This window comes from Leptodactylus fuscus, chromosome 1, assembly GCF_031893055.1.
Source record: "Leptodactylus fuscus isolate aLepFus1 chromosome 1, aLepFus1.hap2, whole genome shotgun sequence".
In the NCBI taxonomy this organism is placed as follows: Eukaryota; Metazoa; Chordata; class Amphibia; order Anura; family Leptodactylidae; genus Leptodactylus; species Leptodactylus fuscus.
The window spans coordinates 196,515,392-196,539,562 of NC_134265.1; the positions used below are offsets into that span (position 1 = coordinate 196,515,392).

Sequence of the window (24,171 nt, forward strand, 5' to 3'; positions counted from 1 at the left end):
AATATCCGATTTCCAAAACCATCTGCCTTAGGAAGTAAGCTGGAGATTGACAACAAACTGCTATGTAGGTGTTTGTAAGCTAAGGCTAATAAAATGATAGTACAGTTTATACGTACCTCTTTCTCCCTCCTTCATTCATTTAGTCTTGAAAAATACATGATGAGTAAATACCATGCTCATTATTAATGAATTGTGAAATGCATACATAAAATTAAAAGTGAATAAACCATTTTAGGTCACTTTAAGCAAGTGCTTAAAGAAATCTTTATGGTAATACAGATTTACCCCAAAGCTACAAACAGTTTCACTACATTATAATTTTACTTTATCTATCTGAACAAACTTTGTAAAATGTGTATATAAATCATAAATATGAAACATCCATTTTACTAATAGTATCCAGCTACAACACTCTTCAATCCTTCATTCAACCTACAGACCCCTGTTCTCTTTGTATGACTAAAGCTTTGACAACTGCTACTTATTGTGCAGCCCAAAAACCAGTTCATCTTGGTTTGACTTGGTTTGGGTACCATGTATCTTGTAGTACAGGGGTAGGGAACCTTCGGCTCCTCAGCTGTTGCAAAACTGCAACTCCCAGCATGCACACTTGCTCTGCTGTTCTTGGAACTCCCATGGAAGTGAATGGAGCATGTTGGGAGTTGTAGTTTCACAGCAGCTGGAGAGCCGAAGGTTCCCCACCCCTGTTCTAGTACCTCATTGACTTGTTTGGTGCCCAGCCTAAAGCAGGTACTAAAGAAAACACATGGTACCGTGTAGTTTGCATAAACTTTTGCAGTGGAACAACAAAAGCAGTTTGTGGTAAGGGGATCCGGTATCATGCAATGGAAAAGTAGCTATAGTGTCTAATAGCCTAATAGACATTTCAGATGTGGGGAGCCTCAACAACTATCCTAAATTAAGGGCAACTGCACAGAAAGTCTATCTATCTTGAGGAACCAACACATAGACAGAACATAGGTTCCAGCAGGTAACATTTAATGCATCAGATCCTCTACAGTGACAATGCAGGAGAATTTGATGCCTTGTTGCAATATAGATTGTAGGTGAAAGATGTGGATCACAAGTCATACTATGGCCAAAGTGGAAAACCCTTTATTGTTTTCCACTATGTAAAGTTTAACTTAGGAAGTAGAAGAAGTGATAAGGTCCAATAGTAGAACAGTACAATAGACAATAAATGATACCATGTACTCATTTGGTGTGGAAAACCTATAAGAGTTTATACACCCACTATGTCCCTGTGCCTAGTATTACATGGGCAAATACATGACATAACATTGCTGACCTATGCACAAGAACAAACATAATTACCGACCTGACTCCTATGGTTACTTGCTACTGCTGGATCACTATGGGAAAATGTCAATCATGGGTGTTTTGATCAATTATCTGGTGTTAATAATTAAAACAACTACATAAGAAACTGACTTTCGTATGACCTTGGATAAATCCCCTTGCTACCATTTATCTAAGGAGTCTAGAAGTAAATCAGGCAGAAAAAGTGTCCTAAGACAATTCCATATCCAATGTAATGAAAGAAAAAAAGAAGAAAATGAAAAAAAGAATATGTCTGAAGGTAGCTGTACAGAACTACCATATGTAGGTCACATAGATATCAGCAAAATAGAACTGTAAACCCTTGAAAAATTTAATAACTATAATTGGTTAGTCTAGGAAGTCTTATTTTGCTTGGCCTTTCTGTTAACATGTACCACTTACCCAAAGAAACAGATAGTAAAATAAATCAAAAATAGTCTTTTCTTATTCGTCCATGGCATGACTTGCAGATAATTTTATGAGAATAGTAATAATTCTAAAATTGTAAAAAAAAAGAAAAAATAATATATATATATATATATATATATATATATATATATATATTGCTTTTTTGAGACAAGTTCATGAATACACACACCCGGTTTATACGTAACAACCTCCATATACCGAGAAACCCCACCGATCAGGAGATATCAGCTACACCCAGAATAATACAATAGAGCTGGAAGCAGATGGCTTTGTACACCATTATGTAGTGGCTGAGACGGATTACTGCAGATTAGTGTACAGAGCCAGAAATACTGTGTAGATGTAGAACTGGTGACAGCTGATATCAGCTAATTAATGGGAGTGCTGCGTCTAATATTGATAACCTATAACAAACCTAACAAATCTTGTCTTTTGCGTTTTTTTTTGTTTTTTTTTAAATTGCGGTATGCAGTGTAAGAGTGCCATACTGCCATAATAATAATAACAATATGAATACACCCTCAAAAAGTCAACATAATACTGCCATATGATACTCACATAATAACATTAGTTTTACTTTGCTCCTTAAGGGAACCTTCACACGGAGTATACGCTCCGCTCATTCTGAACGTACAACTCGTTCAGAATGAGCGCGTAAAAACCAGATCCTATTGACTTTAATGGGTGCCGGCATACGAGCGCTACCCATTGAAATCAATGGGAGGCATTTTTTCCCTATTACTTTCAATGTGATACGCGCGTAACCACTGAGCCACCGTGTGGCCCCAAATCCCATTCCCACTTTGAGGGAAAATACGCACGGTGGACATGCTGCAATTTCCAAAACCGTCATAGTTTTAGAAATTGCAGCATGTCAATTATACTTACGGAAACACTGGCAGTTTCCCTATAGGTATAATTGAAGCAGAAAATCTTCAGAGGAAAACTCTGTGACTTTCTGTAACTTTCTGTAAATGCACTGCAGGTAAAACGCAATGTGCTCCTGCCACGGCTTTTACCACAGAGCTTTCTTGCTGCAGGCCGCTACATGAGGCCTTAACTTAAGGGGACTTTCCGCGAAAAAAAAGTAATTTGCAAAAAGGTCTTTTAGTGCTATTAATAAGCTAATAAGTGAACCCAAACATTTTTAGCAGTACTTTGAATCATTTCTGGGTTCTCAGCGAGCTCCTGGCATCCCCTGCATTTGTTTACTTCTGCATCTTCCTGTTCTGTGCCTTTCTTATAACTCTCATGATTCCATGGGCTACACTCAGCGCTAACTCACCCCCCTTTCAAACTCACTCCCCTTTCCTGTTTCTTTCTCTATTTTTTTCTTAACACAAAGTCATTTTTATACAGAGTTGCTGAGATAACGTTAAAAAAGAGAATTACTATTGTTGGACTTGTCCCTCACTAGCAATGGATCACTGATGTGAAATACTGGCAGTGTAGGTTGACGTCTCTTACTGAATTGATTTTATTATGTAATGTTTTTGCCATCACTATATTAATTTATAATAAAGTTACACTACGTTCAAATTTGCGCCAGAGTCTCTGTCATAATGTCCACCTGAAATTGTTGGAAAAAAAAATCCTGTAAATAAGAATTGGAAAAAAAAAAAATCCTGTACAGATAATTTTTTTGTCTACCAATTTCGGTTTTAAAATGCCAGACACTTTACGAACCGCAGTATAGTCAATTGGGTCCATCAGTCTCCGTATGTAACCGCAATCATAACAGTCTGCTTGTCTGCTGTTCTGGTCCTCCGATGGACCAGAACAACGGACAACCTGATTCAAGTGTGAACTTGCTGTAAGATATAATTTTATCAAAATGTTACATATGTTTTAAGCATATAATATTTACTATGAGTGGCATTGAATGGGAATTTTGTTTTACATGGAACCAGTCAGCAAGTAGGAATAATCTACCTTCTACATGTAGCCTCCAATATGATTTTTAGTTCCTTTTATCAGTGCACCTTTTACAGTACTAGTAGCCTGGATAAACTTCTCCTTACTGCACTTTTTCTGCACAATCATTACCCTTTAGTATTAAAATTTAGAATCCATACAATTTTACAGGAGATGGAAAAGCTGACTCATAGAGCTCTAAATGACTAATATAAAGGTTGTATAATTTAGAAAAAAAAGGAACATGGTTTGTCCTATATCACAACCCTTTACAGAGCGTGTGACTAAGATACCCTCTTATTGCAGGATTGTCACCATTTCAATTATTTTACATTTTAATAACCTCATTTTAATCAAGGCAGAGCATACACATGTGGCACAGAGGAACTGGCAGCTGATTAATATCTTAAAGAACGGCATAACCCCCAGTGTAACCCTCCCAATTGCTTAAAGCAATACAGAACCATGATTTAATATAAGGGATATAAGCATTGATTACTTAGTGAATAACCTTACCTAGCTCCTTATGAATTCATTACCAAGAGTATGTTTAACCTTTCTAGACAGTCCCTCCATCAGTTTGACTGAAAGAAGAGCATTTACTGTTACATCTTAAAGTGGAGTATTCCAGTTAGAGCAAGTTACCTGCTATCCAAAGGATATAGAGTAACTTGCTGATCAATGGATGTCCCACTGCTGTGACCCCCACAGATCTTGAGATCCTCAGTTTTGAATGAAACAGCTGCTCATACACTGTGCACCACTCCATTCACTTGAAAGGGGTTTCATAGAGATATTGCTTACTTGGTCATCTCCTGTAGTCCCTACTCACATTCCTTTGGATGGTCGTAACTTAAAGGGATTCTACCATTAAACTACCTTTTTTTCTAATGAACACGTTGGAATAGCCTTAAGAAAGGCTATTCGTCTCCTAACTTTAGACATGGTCTCCGCCGCGCCGTTCCGTAGAAATACCGGTTTTAACCGGTATGCAAATGAGCTCTCCGCAGCAATGAGGGCGGGCCCCAGCACTGAAACACCGATGAGCGCGTCCCCATTGCTGCCCAGAGCTCTTTCCTTTGCCGCCTCCTTGTTCTGCAGCAACTCCGCCTCTTCTGGCTTCTCTTGCTCTTGTAGTTCTATAGAGGAGCATAGAGAGGCCACCCCAAAATGGCCACCGGCCGGCTCCTGTATTGAACTGCAAGAGCGACTACCCCAAAATGGCCGCCGGCCGGCTCCTGTATTGAACTGCAAGAGCGGCTACCCAAAAATGGCCGCCGGCCGGCTCCTGTATTGAACTACAAGAGCGGCTACCCAAAAATGGCTGGCGGCCATTTTTGGGTAGCCGCTCTTGCAGTTCAATACAGAAGCCGGCCGGCGGCCATTTTGGGGTGGCCTCTCTATGCTCCTGTATCGAACTACAAGAGCAAGAGAAGCCAGAAGAGGCGGAGTTTCTGTAGAAGAAGGAGGCAGCGCAGGAAAGAGCTCTTGGGCAGCAATGGGGATGTGCTCATCGGCCTTTCAGCGCTGGGGAACGCCCTCATTGCTGCAGAGAGCTCATTTGCATACCGGTTAAAAACCGGTGTTTCTACATAACGGCGCGGCGGAGACCACGTCTAAAGGTAGGAGATGAATAGCCTTTCTTAAGGCTATTCCGACATGTTCATTAGAAAAAAAGGTAGTTTAATGGTAGAATCCCTTTAAATATTCCTTTAACATAGTATAATGTCCCCTGTTGGGAACCCCGCAGAAAAATGTCCAAAAAACACCTAATACTTACCTCTTCCCGTTCCCAGCCCTCTTGTATTTTCTCCCAGTGGATTCAGGTAGCAGCAAATGTGCTGCAGTGATGCTAATTCATTGTCCCTGCTTGCTTCCATGCTGCTGAGTGCAGACAAAGGGGTGAAATGGTGAAGCAGGGAGCAGACAGTTCCTGGTTTCACCACTGTACTCAATCCAATTGCATTCAGAGAACACAGATGAGTTGAAGCAAGCACATACCGTGCATTGCCAGGGACACCACTCAGAATCAGGAACTGTCCTACTGAATCCCAGATGGTTGGGAGGCATGCCGATATACACACTGGGCAAGGGGAGAAGGAGTCACAAGCTTTCCCTATTGTTCCTGAAAATACTGGATCCAATCATAAAAAACATATCCTTGAGCTCAGCATCTCTACCTAAGAAACCTAGCGTACAAGACATGCAGTTCAGCTAAATAGGGACAGAACGCATCCCAAACTAAGGCTGTCTATAAATATTAGATATCTGCTGGACTAAGTATCCTTCTACAAACAGCTGTCTCTCTCAATCCCTACATACACATGCACACTTGGCTTTGGAGGGAGGGAAGAAAGCAGCTGCCAGGCACTTGTAGTGGCGGCTTACCTCCCCAAGAACAAAAGGTGTCAATCATGGTGTGGGCAAGGGGAACAGAGCTCCCAGGCCTTCTCTATGATTCCTGGAATTGTGAATTCTGAATGAAAATACTGAATCGTTACAAATAAACCTACTGTATATGCTTGAGCTCAACACCTGCACCTCAAACAAGAAAGATCAATAGGGATCCTTTAAAACTGTTGTTCAGACAACAGTTATGTTTCCCAATGCCAATGTATACTTGGTTCATCTGAGAGTGTATTCTGAATGAAGAGGCACCTATAGCCAGGCTCCTATAGCAGTATACCTCCCAGAGAACAAAAGGACTGGATATTCTACTGGATATCAATAATAATTAACTGACAGCCCCCTTTAATTTGCTATATATGCATTGTAGACAGTTATAGTAATGGTTTCCCTGCATAAATTGCATCCTCTACTATTTATTTATTTGTATTAATGCAAATTGCTTACTCCACCTAGGTTAAAAATATTCCTCAAAAATCATACGAGCAGTATTTTTTCTTTGGTCACCCAGTCATTGGAGAAAGTGCCGTGCAATGCTATATATATCTCACACAGCCAGCATCATTATAAAAATGGATTGTCTTGATCAGATAATCAAGACAGAGAGAAAAATGACTCAACAAGATATCCTACAGTATATAAAGGGATTACTAGTAGCCACAATTGCTTATACTATGTGACCACGGTAGTATTAAAAACTAGCAGTGCACATAAATTCTCAGATGTACTGGATTGTAGCACATCTGGCACAATGTATACAGACCATAATCCCGAAAGCCAGGAGGGAAACAGATTTCATAACATTTACAGTAAAGATCCCCAAGGGTCTAGAATTTGGGCCAAACTAAAGGCTTGCTATGACATCTGTTTAAGAGACCTGATGTTGACGCAAAAATAAAACAAACCGATATTAGGATCTTGTGCACAATGATAGTAAGAATATGGACATCGACAAAAACAACAGGGTGGAATAGAAAAGGAAGATAAGTAAAAAAATCCATTTCAAGTTAATATTTTTCACTTAGTTCTGTTGATTCGATGCACGCATGTGTGCACGTCCACTGTGTCTATGTAAAGTCAAGTCTCTACTTCTTAGGCTCGCTTCACATCTGCGTTCGGTATTCCATTCAGAAAGTCCGCATAAAGATCCCCTGAACGGAAAACCGAACGCATTGACAAGCGGTGAGCACTGAAAGCACACGGACCCCATAGACCATAATGGGGTCCGTGTGTTTTCTGCGCAGTGTCCACACGAGTCATGCGGAAAGGAAAGTAGTTCATGAAGTACTTTTCTCTCCGCATGACTCGTGCAGACAGCGCGCAGAAAACACACAAATCCCATTATAGTCTATGGGGCCTGTGTGCTTACATAAGCTCACTGCTTGTCATTACGTTCGGTATTGTGTTCAGGGGGTCCCCATGTGAATTTCCTGAACAGAATACCAAATGCAGATGTGAACCATGCCTTAGCCACAGACTACACTATCAATAACTGTCAATAACTAGTTACTATAAGGCTTCTTACTGTACCTAGTCAGCCTGGATTACTAAGGCAAGTAATATATATATATATATATATATATATATATATATATATATATATATATACTGTATATATATATATATATATATATATATATACACACACACATATAGTAGTTATCACTTAAGTGAGCAACAAAAAATTTTGAAAGCCCTTCTTCTTTTAGTTTTTTATAAGGGAAGGTCCTAAACATAGTCTGCTCTTATTGGGGAATACTTATTTAATATGCTATTGTCAATCAGTATGACTTATCATTTACAGTGCCATTTTTCACCAACCTTCAAACTCTTCCCACAAATAGCTATTCAACAATGCCAGGAGCTATAAGATCTAATTCAATGAAATTATTGATCTTTCAAAAGCAATAACTTCAGCATTCAGAATTCCCCATAAATGTCAGGCCCCATCCCCCACAAATGATAATCAGCATAAGGAATTCTGCAGGATATTTCTAACGCCTATGGAAAAATAGTATGGTACCGTATTAGCCAGATAAAAATCATGCAATGTTAGATACTTTTTTGTTGTCAAAAAGGCAAAAAAGAGGTTCCTACTTCAAGCCAATGCGAATGTATGACTAGGAACACAACACGACACTTAGAAGATGCTACACGAAGGCAAATGGTTCATGAGGTGGGTACCTCCATGGGAAAACACGTCTCACACCACACCTTGATAGACATAAAAGTCCTGATTCTACAAGGTCTCTTCAGGAATGACAGAGAGAGAAAAATTTAGGAATTCAAGTTCATGGTAAGATTTTGGACCTGGATTTATGAACCGCTTTATTGCCCTGCCTTTTCATACCTATATATCATCTCTAACTAATTGTGCTATGCAAATGGGATTTTTCTGGTTAGCCAATTGAGGCATCATATCTTCAATACTTCTACTTTTTGACACAAAAGCATCTAACCTGGCAGGATATTTTCAACAGGCAACTGCAATGTATGTGCTCCCATACTGAACTCTACTAATAAGACCCCTTATACAGTGGATACCCAGAGGCAATGGCCACGATCAATTCCGCCGAAATTGTGGCAACCCACAGAATACAGGTAACATGTTGTTTTGGCTGCACCGTGAAAATGGTAAAAATGATGCCTGTTACAAAGTTGCGCAAACATAGTTTTTCTCTAATTCTACCTCATTCAGATTTTTTTTCCAGGTTCTCAGAACATCATACAGAATATTAAGTGGTACTGCTATGAAGTACAATTTGTCCCCCAAAAATTAAGCTCTCAAATGGCTGTGTGAACTGAAAAGTAAAAAACCCATGGTTTTTAGAAGGCGGGGAGTAAAAAACGAAAACTTAAAAATGGCTGCGTGCATGATCACATGACTATGGACTGATTTTTATCCACTGGAAGTAAAACAAAACAGAATGAATGACAGAGATCTAGAAAACCATGAGGAATTGTAACTATATTTAATATGTAACTATAAATCTAGGGAATAAACAAAACTATGAAATCTAGAGAAAACTCAAAGGGCTAGTTCACACGGGGAAAAATGGTCAGGATTTTGACACGGAATCCGTTTATTCCTACTCGCGGAAAAAAGAAGCGAGCTGCCCTTTCTTCAGGCGGATTCCGCGGCTGATTCAGCGTCCGCCTCGCGACACCACCCTCTGGACTAGGCCCATTCATTTGGGTCTAATCCGGAGCGGAAAGCTGCGACTGGATGCCGGTACACTGCAATGGCATCCCGTCGCAGCAGCCGCGATGGAATGTGTTCACACAGAGCCCTGTAAGAACTAGCTAAACTAGAGATTCTATAAGGTAGTAAAGGGTAATAAAAATTATATCAATGCTAGTAATGGAGCACTGTACAATACAATATTGATGACTTAAAGAGAACCTTTCACCACCCCCAACTATTCAAGTTCTTAGCATCTATTAGTAAGTGCTCCTCTTCAATGATTCCAGTGCAGTTGAAATTTTCTCTATAGCCCCCACCATTCAGGAGCAACAAGTGCAGGAAGTTTTGGTGCTTGATATGTTATTTAAGCTCAGTAATGTCAAAAGGGCAGGGCTGGCAGGGGTCCAAGATTCAGATCTCCAATCACAGGCAGCCAGAGTCAGAGCTCAGATAGTACAGAGACTTAGGTTAAGGCCCCACATAGTGGGCCGCAGCCAAATAGCACTGTGGGAAAAACCGCAGCAGAAACGCATTGTGGTTTTTCCCTCAGCGTTTTTTACAGAAATTCCACTGAGTTTTCATCTGTATACTTTCTACTTCAGTTATACCTGTATGGATATTGCCAGCATTTCCGTAGGTATAATTGACATGCTGTGATTTTCAAAAACACAATGGTTTTGGAAATCGCAGCATTTCCTCTGCATGTATTTTTTTGCAGTATGTAGATGAGATTCGATGTGGTGTTCATGCTATGTTGGGCTTCAGCCTAAATAGTATATTAGACACCAAATCTAACAGCATTGATTGCTCTGGAAAAGTGGGAGCTAGAAGAAAATTTCAACTATGCCAAAATCAGCGGAGCAGCCACCATTAATTGGTATATGAAGAGTTGGACTTGTTGGAGGTAGGGAAAACTCCTCTTTAATGGAATTGCCAAGGATTAGAAATCTGAAAAAAAAAATTGCGCAAATTAGCGCCAGAAAACTGGTGTACAGGACATATTATTCTATATTCTCTCAGTCTGCCTCTCTATATTGCACATGATGATTGAGTGTGCGATAGAAACAGTGCACTGACTGCTTGCACAGAATCTGGGAAACACTTTTTAGTATTTAGTTGTTACACTTAGATCCAAATGCACATGTAGCTATGCTATCAACAAATTTGTCTTTTATGCATATTAAGTTCTGTAGATCTCTGTCCATAAACTAGTCGGTGATGGTGTAGTAAGTCACATTGCTCTTTGGTACTAGGTGACCATGGTATACGGGGTTGAAGTATGAAGAGAACTGTGTGGCAATAAAACTGCCAATTGACATAACAATTAAAGGTAATGGCTGTTAATGATCATTATAGATAACTGCTATCTGTAAGGTTCTAGAAGGATAGGTTCCAACCAGTGAAAATCTCTTCCATCAGTCAGAACATAGATGTGCTTATTTTCAACTGTTGGTAGGAGTAATCGATACCATTATCCTGTCCAGGGAAATTACATGGACGACAATGTAAGTAACAAATATTAGTCAGGCTGGAAGTCATTTTTCTTTCTTTTGTTTCATACACAACTGTTCTTGCAGGGTGTTGACTGTAAATCTCATGGAGGGAAGGGGGTGGAATTTTCATACCTATGACTTATTGGAACCTGGGTTTCATGGTACCTGTTAAGAACTACATGCAGTTTTAATTGCAGTAATGAGTAGAATATGTTAGTATACATCTCACGTGTAAGGTAATGGCCATTATATTAAATACCTCTGGATTACTTGTGCAGTAAAAATGGAACATGTGCTATTCATTTCTGCCTTAAAAATCCTGCAGTTACTGATTTAAAATAAAAAGTATTGTGTGAACTCAACCTAAGATAGCAATGTAAAGAAAGAGTAACATAGTGAGGCTAAGGCCCCACATAGTGGGTCTCATCCAAAAAGCTCCGCAAAATAAACCTTGGCGGACACGAATCGCGTTTTTTCCTGCGCAGTTTTCAGATGCAGGTATTTTTCTGCACTTTACAGGAACTGTAAAATGCTGCAGTTTTTAATGCATGCATTTAAAAACACATGCATTTTTAACAGAACACGTGTTTCTGTAGAAAAGAAAAGCATGGTGTGAATCTACCTTTAGGCTAAGGCCCCACTGGGCGGAAACGCAGTGCTAAAGTGCTGCAAGAAGAACCGCGGCATGAACGCATTGCTTCACGCAAGTGCGTTCAACAGAAAGTTTGTGGAGTTTTCCTCCACGGACTTTGTGTTACAATTATATCTATAGGAAAACCGCGGGCGTTTCCGTAGATATAATTGACATGCTGCAATTTTGAAAACCGCAATGGCCAAATCGCTGCGTTTCCGGCCAGTGGGGCCCCAGCCTTAGACTAAGGCCCCACATTGCGGAAATGCAGCTTTTTTGTAGCACATTTTGTTGCGGTTTTTTAAGCCAAAGCCAAAAATGGCCTGAAAAGGAATGGAAAATATATAGGAAGTCCTTATACTTCTCCCATCTAGTCAATACAATCCTGTCTTTAGCTCAAAAAAACACAGCAAAATACGCATAAATAAAATAGCTGCATTTGCACCACGTGGGGCCTCCGCCTCTGGCAGATGCTTTTTATGCTGTATTTATGATTTGCACCTTTTTTTAAACAAATGTAAAAAAAGCGCAAATGCACTCCAGTACATAGGCAGTGTAAGGCTAAGGCCCCGCGAGGCGGAAACATAGGCTTTAGCCTTAAAGAGCATGACAGGTTACAATGCATTACAAAGGGGCAATTGTGCCTTTTTTTGCGCCTTTTTGACCAAAAAGGTGCAAAGTACACATGACCTTAAAAGGCACATATACACTAACTAACGCATGCCCAACATTTAACAAAAAAAGTATAGTAAAAAAAAAGGGACACAAGAAAAAAAACCCCTCTTTTCAGTTTTCCCCACCACTTTTCACAGTCCGCAGAGGTTTCCTCTGTGGACTTTCTGCTTCAATTATATCTATAGGGAAACCACCGGAGTCTATGTAGATATGTGCAGGGCACATGCTTCGATTTTCAAAACCATCACGGTTTTGGAAATCACAGCATGTCAATTATATTTTTTTTTCGCAATGTCTGGATGAGATTCGCTAGAGACACTTTGCAGGGACTGTAGAACTTTGTGGTTTTTGCTGCACCATTTACACCACGTGAGGCTCTGGCTTTAAAGAGGTATTCCCATAACCCTTGTTCACCAACCTGCAGACTCTGTGCTCTGTTCACTTCCTGGTTTTCTCGGCACATTGGTGGGCGGGGTTTCACTTGCTCTGCTATCTGCTATGTTTGCAGTCAGTAATGAGGGATTGGTTGTAAATGCATTACCACAGTATGAAGCTGATGTAGCAGACCTGGATTTGAGTCAGCTTGCATTACATACAGAGGTAACGAACTCCTTATCTCAGCCCTTATCAGCCAAACTCAAACCAGAATCAGAAATGCCGGAGCTCTCACATCCCCCCTCCCCTATCCCCCCTCCCCTATCTGAGGAGCTCCGTTATTTGTCAGACATACACAGCTCAGAGCTGCTTCCAGCACTCAGCCCCTGTACAGTAAAAGAGAACATGGTTCATCAGATCGCCTTCTTTCATTGTTTCCTGGTCCAGTTCTGTTGGCCATGTGCCCACTGTAGGAGTTTGTGATGGTGGACAAGGGTCAAAACTGGTATGGTGACCAGTCTGCACAACACCTTGCTCTTAAAGCTGGGATGCACTTGTGTTTCACATTCTTCCTATCACAGTGAGCAATATGTTTTTCAACAATATGTGCTACAATAGCTCTTCTGAGTAACTGGACCAGATAGCTAGCTTTTAATTCTCCAAGCATATCAATAAACACTGAGTGTCTATCAGCAACCAGGAAGTATCACTGCTCAACCCAATGTAGGAATCAATTTTTTAATCATGAAATAGAGTATGAGTCCAATATAGATGCACGTAAATACCCAGATTGGCAACTAGGAAACCACAATCGAAAAAATATGTAAAATTCCAGCATCAAATATAAAATTTAACTTTTAATTCTTCATATAAGACATCAATAAAAAAAACTTTCACATGATGGGGATCCATGAAATAAGAAAGTATAGAATCAGCTTACGTGTTTCATTAGCTATGAGTGAGGGGATCGAGATGGTCACCCTGAAACGCGTAAGTTGGATTCTATACTTTCTTATTTCATGGATCCCCGTCATGTGAAAGTTTTTTTTATTGATGTCTTATATGAAGAATTAAAAGTGGAATTTTATATATATTTTTTCGATTGATTGCCTAAGCCCTGATGGAAGTTTTCTATTTGCCCTTCTTTGGATCAGTTCTGGTAGACACACCTTACAAGACATGCAGCTTTGGAGTTGCTCTTAGTCACTCTTGCAATCACAATAGGGCCCTTGTCAAAGTTGCTAAAATCCTTAGGCGTCATTTACATGGCAGAATCTGCCGCTGAATTTGTGACAGATTCCACCCAGAATCAGCAGCAGATTCCACCCTGATTCAGCCTCCCACTGTTTGGAAAAGTTGGTAAACTGGCATAAAAAAAAAAAGTGACTATTTTAGTTGCAAGTGGCATTAAATGGTTGCATATCATCGATCTGTGACTATTTTATGCCATTTGAGTGGCTTAAAGGATTTTATGAATTCCCACACAGTGTGTTCCTGTATGAACAGTAGATCAAGCTTACTATGAATGTGTATTAGAGCTTTGATCTGCCTCCCATAGACTTGCATGGCAAGTATGACTTCCTGTTCATACAAGAAACAACTGAGGGCAATTTATTAAAACTGCACCAGTTTCCTGCACCAATCTTGATAAAGTCTCTGACTGGTACAAGGCACTGAATTCCTGTATGCCATAATTGATATCTGCAGTAGTCAAGAACTGGTACAGCTTTCATGGATAAGCCAGTGTTGGCTACCTGAGTTAGGCTAAGGCACCCCATAGCATGCCATAGCGAAAAGGAACTACAGAAAAGATTGCGATAGAAACGCATCACATTTTTTTCCACATCACTTTTCACAGAAAATTTGCAGTTTTCCTCTGCGGACTTTCGGTCCCTATTATACCTATATGCAAAACACCAGCACCTGTACCGTAAGCTCACACAGAGTGATCAAAAGCCATGCCAACATGTGGTTTTATTTTAAAATGGCACAGTTTTCACATTCATTGTTAAAGACTGTGCAGTTTGGAACGTAAATAGATGTTTTACCTGCAAATCCATTAACAATTTAACAATCATGGAGATATCACAATAGCACAGGATCAAATCCTACTAATATAAATGGGAAAGTTTGTGTTTTTTTGTATGTTTGTTCCTCAATCACGCAAAAACGGCTGAACGGATTTGAATGAAATTTGGCACATAGATAGATTGTAATCTCAATTAACATATAGGCTACTTTATATCCCAGTAAATGACATGGCTTCATGACTGTTATGAATTTATGTTCACATACTATATTACACATTATAGCAGCTTATCTCAGGTCCCATGGCTGTTATCTCTCTGTGTAAACACACAGCTAACCCTCAGTCCATTGTGTACATGCATTTGCACATTATCTGATCTGCTCCAGGCAATGCTGACTCACTGCATGGGAAAACACGTTTAATGAAAATTGGCAGTTTACCACTTTTAAAGGTGCTGGGAAAAAGAAAATCTAATTTGTCGCGAAATTCTAAAACAACAAGAGCTATGAAGGTAGCCAGAAGTTACAGAGTTCTCCTCAAGCGGAGCTGAGGGGGATCATCGACTCCAACAGCACGCTCATTATATGGCGTCCCAGTGAGCTGCTGAGATGCCGGAACAATCACAGGCATGATGCGAGGAACAAGTTCAGTGGCATGCCAGCTTGAGAGCTGACGAAATGCTGGAGCATGCGGATCATCGATGCCAACAACATGCTCATTATATGGCTTCACAGCGAGCTGCTGAGACATTGGAACAATCATGGGCAAAGCGTGAGGAACAAGTTCAGCGGCAAGCCATCTTGACAGCTGCGGAAACGCCGAAGCATGCGGATCTTCAACGCCAACAACATGCTCATTATATGGCGTCCCAGCGAGCTGCTGAGATGCCGGAGCAATCACAGACACGGCGTGAGGAACAAGTTCAGCAGACAGCTTAAGAGCTGCCAAAATGCCAGAGCAGGCAAACCATCGACGGCAGCAATTTGCTGAATACAGGAGGATAATTGACGCCAACAATGTATAAAACTTAACATTTTAGAATATTCCTTAAAATAGTAATTATGTACAAACACAATAATCCTTATATTGTCACAAAACATAAACTCAAATAGTCACAGGGTCAGATTAGGACTGTCCTTGTCAGGACAGGGGCTATGTATGGGATAATAGGGTTTGATAGGGATTAGAGATGAGCGAACAGTGTTCTATCGATCACATGTTCGATCGGATATCAGGCTGTTCGATGTGTTCGATTCGAATCGAACATCACGTGGCAAACTCCAAAAAAATTCGATTCCCCTCCCACCTTCCCTGGTGCTTTTTTTGCACCAATAACAGCGCAGGGGAGGTGGGACAGGAACTACGACACCGGAGGCATCGAAAAAAATCGGAAAAAGTAATTGGCTGCTTAAATCAGGTGACCTCCATTTTAGACGAATAGTGGATTTCAAATCCGGGTCATATGAGAATGTGAACTTTGTGACTAAGAGACAGGGATAGCTGTACAGGCAGGAATAGCTAGGGATAACCTTTATTTAGGTAGGAATGTTATTAAAAATAACTTTTTGGGGCTCTATCAGGTGTGTAATTGTGATTTTTGTGACATAAACTTTTTCCAATAGGAATGCATTGGACAGCGCTGATTGGCCAGATTATGGAACTCGACCAATCAGCGCTGGCTCTGCTGGAGGAGGCGGAGTCTAAGATCGCTCCACACCAGTCTCCATTCAGGTCCGACCTTAGACTCCGCCTCCTCCTGCAGAGCCAGCGCTGATTGGTCGAATTCCGTACTCTGGCCAATCAGCGCTGGCCAATGCATTCTATTAGCCCGATGAAGTAGAGCTGAATGTGTGTGCTTAGCACACACATTCAGCTCTACTTCATCGGGCTAATAGAATGCATTGGCCAATCAGCGCTGGCCAATGCATTCTATTAGCGTGAGCTGAGTTTGCACAGGGGTTCTAGTGCACCCTCGGCTCTGCTACATCAGATGTACATCATCTGATGTAGCAGAGCCGAGTGTGCATCAGATGTAGCAGAGCCGAGTGTGCATCAGATGTGTAGTTAAGCAGAACTGGCTCAGCACTGCTAAGTCTCTGCATTCCCATAGGAATGCATTGGCCAGCCTTCGGCCAATCAGCGCTGGCTCTGCCGGTTGGAGGCGGAGTCTAAGGTCGGACCTGAATGGAGACTGGTGTGGAGCGATCTTAGACTCCGCCTCCTCCAGCAGAGCCAGCGCTGATTGGTCGAATTCCGTACTCTGGCCAATCAGCACTGGCCAATGCATTTCTATGGGGAAAAGTTAGCTTGCGAAAATCGCAAGCTGACAGGGATTTCCTTGAAATAAAGTGACTTTTATGCCCCCAGACATGCTTCCCCTGCTGTTCCAGTGTCATTCCAGAGGTGTTGGCATCATTTCCTGTGGTGTCATAGTGGACTTGGTGACCCTCCAGACACAGATTTGGGTTTCCCCCTTAACGACTATATGTTCCCCATAGACTATAATGGGGTTCGAAACCCATTCGAACACTCGAACAGTGAGCGGCTGTTCGAATCGAATTTCGAACCTCGAACATTTTAGTGTTCGCTCATCTCTAATAGGGATGTATCTCTTACCCCTTGAACCTAAGATGTTAGTGATGATGCATTATGGTTCCCAGCTCTGTTTTGTCCCGTCCTGGTTTGATGGTTCTTTTTATATTTGAGCACTGGTCCTGAGCACAAAGGCACTTTCTATGTGTTTATACATAACTACTATTTTAAGGAATATTAGTAAATGTTAAGTTTTATATATGATTAGATCCTGTGCTATTGCGACTTCATTGATTTACATTGGATGAATGGTTAAGTTATACTAGCTATATATCACATTGGAGATATCAGGTAAAACCACTGCTACTTGTGAATTTTAGATATGGCCCAATGAAATTTAAAATCCAATTAAAATGAACAATTAAAGGGAACCTGTTATTAGTATCGAGCATATCAACCTAGCCCCGTTGATAGGTTAGGGTGACATGCATCAATCTAATGGTGTTTTCCCCTTGTGATTCAGTGTCTGTGTTCCCAAAATATTGAGGTTTTTGTCAATATGCATATAAACTCTTTGGATCAGCAGGGCATTGATATTTATCTCTTTGGAGCAACAGAAATGCCCTCAATTCTACAAATAGCTCATTTGCATATTGACAAAAATGGTATTCTCTCGGCAGCGGAGGCTCCGATTCGCTTTTCTTTTTGCAGAGCTGGGGTGGTGCACTGGTTTCTGTGACAGAATGTCTGTAATATATTCTGCAAAAAATGAATTCTTAATTTTTTGGAATTCCTTCCCTCATTTATTCCCATTTCAAAGAGGGGTCTATCCTTTTTCAAGAACAGTGCCACCCCTCTCCAAGAGCTGTGTCTGGTATTGCAGTTCAGTCCATCAGTTCAGCAGCAATACCACTTAAAGCCTAGCATAAAGAGTGGCACTGTTCCTAGGCTTTTGCAGAATTTTACATACAGTGTATTTAATATGGACCGCGAGAGGAGTTCTGTTCAACTTATAACTCTTCATTCAGATGTGACTGTTAGTAAATATGTAATTGGATTAAATGCTTGTAAAGTAAATAACAAAGTATACAAAGTCTCTGCCCTGTGCTTAGTACTTCATATGTAATAATAGTATACGGTATGCAAGTAAACCCAAAGTAATTGGTGGTAAAATAAATCCATAATAACAACCAGAGAAATGAATATCACTGGCAATAGTCTCTGCCATATATTGCATAAAGATACGGTTGTCATGAAAAACGGGTAAAAATTAAAGAGCTTGTCCAGGCAATAATATTTTTTAATTAGGCCTGGGTAGGTGAAAAAAAAAAAAAAAAGAAACAAACCATACTCACCAGTCCCCGAAGCACTGGTGACCTCACAGTGTGGTCCAGTCCTTCTGCTCAGCTGTCTTCTTGCAGTGGAATTGCCGACGGTGACATCCCATTGTACCTTCTGCTGATTAGCCTCAGTGGTCACATGACTGCTGAGATCAATCAGTGGCCACAGCAGCCACAGGAAGGAACCTGGGGACGTCGGATCTGCAGGACCGGACTGCACTGAGAGACACCCAGGACAGAGGGCCTCATTAACCACTTCTGGACCACCCATTAGGTTTTTACTTCTAGAGAGTGGATGCCTTGTTCTGCAAAGATGTAGTGGTACATCCAAACACTTTTCAGCAGCTGCACCGAATTCTGCAGCTTCAGAAACAGAATCGGCTGTAACTACAGCCAGAGCTCCCAGAGAGAAGACAGGGAAGGTTTATTACCATCCCTGCCTTCCCAATCGCTGTGTACACAGTGCTCAATGAGCGCTGTATACACAGTTATGGTAAATGTAAAATGTAAAAAAAAAAAAAAAGTAAATTAAATAGTTAAAAAAATAAATAAAATAATACGTCAATAACATGACATTATTACTGGTTCTAGCCCCACCCCTAATGACAGCATATAAAATAAAAATTACCATAACGGAGAGGACAAACTACCTTAGGGCTAGTTCACACGGGGGCAAAGAGGCTGATTTTGACAGCGGATTTCGCTTCAAAATCAGCCCATTTACAATAGTAGTCTTTAAGGGCCCATTCACACGGAGTTTACGCTCTGTGTATTCTGTACATTTTACACGTGTAAAATGTAGTTAGCCATTGAGTTCAATAGCATGTTCGTATGACGTGCGTCTTCTTGCGCGCGCGCAAGAAGACGCGCAAAAAGACGCGCGTTATACGAACATGCCATTAAACTCAATGGCTAACTACATTGTACACGTGTATTTTTACACGTGTAAAATGTACAGAATACACAGTGCGTAGACAGAATACACGGAGCGTAAACTCCGTGTGAAGGGGCCCAAGAATAGAAGAAGGATTTTCTCCCATAATGAAAGCAAGTAAGCTGCTGCTCATGTCCATATAGGTTAGGTGATATTGCAGCTTCAATGGTTTGTTGTGTAGAAGGAAGCTGGAGAGGTGGGCCTACACTAGATTCAACACATTTAACCATAGGCAGAGTACATGTATGATTATGTAGATATGTGGGTGAAGAATGCACCTATACGCAATATAAAAAAAAACTAAGAAATTACACAGTCACTTCAAATGAGTACGGAAAGGTAAATACATATTAATAAATTTAGTTTAATAGAAGAACTGTGGTGTTATGTAAAATTAAACGTAGGCCTTGATTCATATCGGAAAAGACATGAGTGGGAGGGTGATAGAGAAATATGTACACATCAAAATCACATCATACATAGGTAATATTCTCTTTACCATACGCCTCCTTGAGGGAGGAAATAGGAAAAAAATGGATAATGGGGTAGTGTGATGAAGGATTCAGAATAGTACCCACCTTTCCACCATTCTGAAATGAATGAATGAATGAATAAGGTGAAATTGCAAATTTAGAAGAGGAAGCTTTTGGCCAACTTTGTGCAGGAGCAAGTGAAAGAATAAAACAAGTATCGTAGGTAACTAACTACTATAGATTCACACAAACACACAAGGAACTATAATACAGTATGTAGTATTCTGAATAAAGGGATTGGATATACAGTTTTTTGGCAAGGAGGCCAAGGAAGGTGAAAAAAAAAACATACTCTCCTCGCGGTGTCTACCACCGTGGTCCAGTCCTGCTGCTCCCAGGGTCTTGTTCTGGTCGAAGTCCTTGCCCCAAGTGACTGTTGAGGCCAATCAGTGGCCTAAGGAAAGGACACGGGACGTCGCAGGTTGGCCTCAGCAGTTACATGTAGTGAGGACTTCCACCAGAAGATACACCGGGTCGCCACTGGACCGGACTGTATTTTCTGTACAACCCCTTTAACGGGAGAAGCTGGTACTAACATGTAATGTGTGCATGCTCCTACAGAAATGATAGGGGACAGGATATGAATACCACAGGATCTATTACCAGATACGAATCCCAGATAGGGATAGATTACTTAACATGAATGCCACTTGATAGAAACAGTGTAGGCAGGTAGGCATGCCACTGCATGTAACACTGACAGTGGATGAATCACTAGATATGTATTCCCTGGATATATTTATTGGTATGAATGTCCCTGGATGTATTACTGGTACTTAATGCCATTTAATGTATACCATAGTATGAATGTCCCCGGAAAAATCACTGGGTATGAATGCCTCTCGATATATCCCTAGGTATTAATGTCACTGGGTGTATCACTGGGTATAAAGGCCACTGGATGTATCACTGGTTATGAATGTCCCTCGATTTATCCCTGGGTATGAATGCCACTGGATGTATCACTGAGTATGGATGCCACTGGATGTATCCCTGAGTATGAATGCCCCTCGATATATCAATCCTGGATGTATCACTGTGAATGAATGCCCCTGGATGTATCACTGGGTATGAATACCATTGGATGTATTGCTGGGTATGGATGCCACTGGATGTATCCTTTGGTATGAATGCCACTGGATGTATCCCTGGGTATGAAAGCCACTAGATGTCTCACTAGGTATGAATGCCACTGGATGTATCCTTGGGTATGAATACCCATGGATGTATCCCTGAGCATAAAAGCCACTGGATGTATCACTAGGTATGAATGTCACTGGATGTATACCTGGATATGAATGCCCCCCGGATATATCTCTGGGTTTGAAAGCCACTTGATGTATCCATAGGTATGAGTACCATCAGATATATCACTGGGTCTGAATGCCCCTGGATGCACCCCTAGATATGAATGCCACTAGATGTATAGCTGGGTATGAATGCACCTCGATATATCACTCCTGGATATATCCCTGGGTATGAATGCCGCTGGATGTATCACTGGGTATGAATTTCCCTGGATGTATAACTGGGTATAAATGCCCCTGAATGTATAACTGGGCATGAATTTCCCTAGATGTATCCCTGGGTATGAATGCCGCTGAATGTATCACTGGGTATGAATGCCACTAGATGTATCACTGGGTATGAATGCCACTAGATGTATAACTGGGTATGAATACCACTTGATTTATCCCTAGGTATGAACGCCCCTGGATGTATCCCTGGGCATAAAAGCCACTTGATGTATCACTAGGTATGAATGCCACTGGATGTATCCCTAGGTATGAATGTCACTGGATGTATCCATAGGTATGAGTACCATCAGATATATCACTGGGTCTAAATGCCCCTGGATGCACCCCTAGATATGAATGCCACTAGATGTATAGCTGGGTATGAATGCACCTCGATATATCACTCCTGGATATATCCCTGGGTATGAATGCCGCTGGATGTATCACTGGGTATGAATGCCGCTGGATGTATCACTGGGTATGAATGCCACTAGATGTATAACTGGGTATGAATGCCACTAGATGTATAACTGGGTATGAATACCACTTGATGTATCCCTGGATATGACTACCCTTAGATGTATCCCTGGGTATGAATGCCACTTGATGTATCCCTGGGTATGAATGCCCCTGGATGTATCACTGGGTATGAATGCCACTGAATATATCCCTGGGTATGAATGCCACTTGATGTATCCCTGGGTATGAATGCCACTTGATGTATCCCTGGGTATGAATGCCCCTGGATGTATCACTGGGTATGAATGCCACTGAATATATCCCTGGGTATGAATGCCACTTGATGTATCCCTGGATATGAATGCCACTTGATGTATCCCTGGGTATGAATGCCCCTGGATGTATCACTGGGTATGAATGCCACTGAATATATCCCTGGGTATGAATGCCACTTGATGTATCCCTGGGTATGAATGCCCCTGGATGTATCACTGGGTATGAATGCCCCTGGATGTATCACTGGGTATGAATGCCACTGAATATATCCCTGGGTATGAATGCCCCTGGATGTATCACTGGGTATGAATGCCCCTGGATGTATCACTGGGTATGAATGCCCCTGGATGTATCACTGGGTATGAATGCCACTTGATGTATCCCTGGGTATGAATGCCCCTGGATGTATCACTGGGTATGAATGCCACTAGATGTATAACTGGGTATGAATACCACTTGATTTATCCCTAGGTATGAATGCCCCTGGATGTATCCCTAGGTATGAATGCCCCTGGATGTATCCCTGGATATGACTACCCTTAGATGTATCCCTGAGTATGAATGCCACTGGATGTATCACTGGGTATGAATACCACTGAATATATCCCTGGGTATGAATGCTCCTGGATGTATCCCTGGGTATGAATGCCACTGAATATATCCCTGGGTATGAATGCTCCTGGATGTATCACTGGGTATGAATGCCCCTGGATGTATCACTGGGTATGAATGCTCCTGGATGTATCCCTGGGTATGAATGCCACTGAATATATCCCTGGGTATGAATGCCCCTGGATGTATCACTGGGTATGAATGCCCCTGGATGTATCACTGGGTATGAATGCCACTGAATATATCCCTGGGTATGAATGTTCCTCCATCTATCCCTCCTGAATGTATTCTAAGGTATAAATACCCCTGAGGGCAGGGATGAATGAGAGGCAGCAGGTGTGTGAATGGGGTACAGGGCAGGACTCACCTTTGTGCATGCCCGTGTATCGGTCCTTCAGCACTGTCAGCTCATAGATCTTGCCGAACTGCTCGAAGAGAGGCTTCAGGTCCTTCTCCTCCAGGTTGCGAGGGATTTGCCCCACAAACAATTTGATGGCGTCCAGGTCCTTCATGCTGTCTGACTGCTGAGCAGGGGGCTCGGGGCCGCTCATGGGGCAGGCTCGGGGCTGCTGCTGCTGCTGGGGATGCTGCTGCTGCTGCCTCCTCGCCTCTCTCTCCGTCAGTCTGGCCATCTCCAGCCCCTCGGTAGGCTGGATCAGTCACACAGGCAGAGCTCTCAGCTGGAAACTGGGGTGTGAGTGAAAAGCTGAACAGCACCGATTCCAGCAGCCGGAACGTAAGAGCGCCTCCTGCTGGCTGCTTCGGCGAACATAATTACAGCTATGTGCTGCTCTCCTCACAGCTCCTTATAGACAGTGTAGCACAACATTCATTCCCACACTCCATAGCCCTCATATGTGACATTGCAATGAATGAGAGGGAAGACAAAGTTGTGGACAATGCCATCCTGCATCTTTATGGCTAAAGAAGTTTTATGATAAGCAATAAGACTGGGGCCTGAATGCTGCTCAATGACCCCCAGAAGGGCGGCTGCTAAGGACTTTTCATGTATGCATAATAGGGCAGATTTATTAATAATGGCGAATTGTACGTCATAATAAAGGCTCTAACTGGCCGAGTAAATGGGTGCCTCAGCATAAATCGACCTCATGTCCAGGGTTGAACCTATGCTCGTCGCTGCTTGAGGCAAACTATAGAAAAGTGCACCCTCCCCCCAAAAAAATCAGAGTTTACACATTACTAGCTATGGTAGTATCCATGATGTGTCCTGCATTTCCTAAATAGTGCTTGGAAAGGAAGATTAGGTCCCACGGGTTTCCCTATATCACCACAGTAGAAAAGGGTAGATGATCGAGGAAGGGGAGCAATAACCACTCTTATCCATGTATGTAAATGGTACCTAATCCTATTAGTGAATTGTGCCTCTGGATGCGCCAAGTAACTGAGCCGCAAGCTGGGCCTTTATTCACCAAGGACACCCTAAAAGGCCATTATAAGGGAGAGACGAAAAGCAGTCACTGACCTGATAGA

At 41.6% G+C, this 24,171-nt stretch overlaps 1 protein-coding gene across 1 annotated transcript in view; it reads right to left on the reverse strand.

Moving 5' to 3' along the window:
* CELF5 (CUGBP Elav-like family member 5) overlaps nt 1-23,396 on the reverse strand; it is a 100,548-nt gene extending 77,152 nt beyond the window's left edge. Inside the window, exon 1 of the mRNA XM_075281419.1 lies at nt 23,048-23,396. Within this exon, the coding sequence (XP_075137520.1) occupies nt 23,048-23,312 (265 nt within the window). The 5' untranslated portion in view covers nt 23,313-23,396. The remainder of the gene's footprint in view (nt 1-23,047) is intronic.
* Between the last annotated feature and the right edge of the window lie 775 nt (nt 23,397-24,171).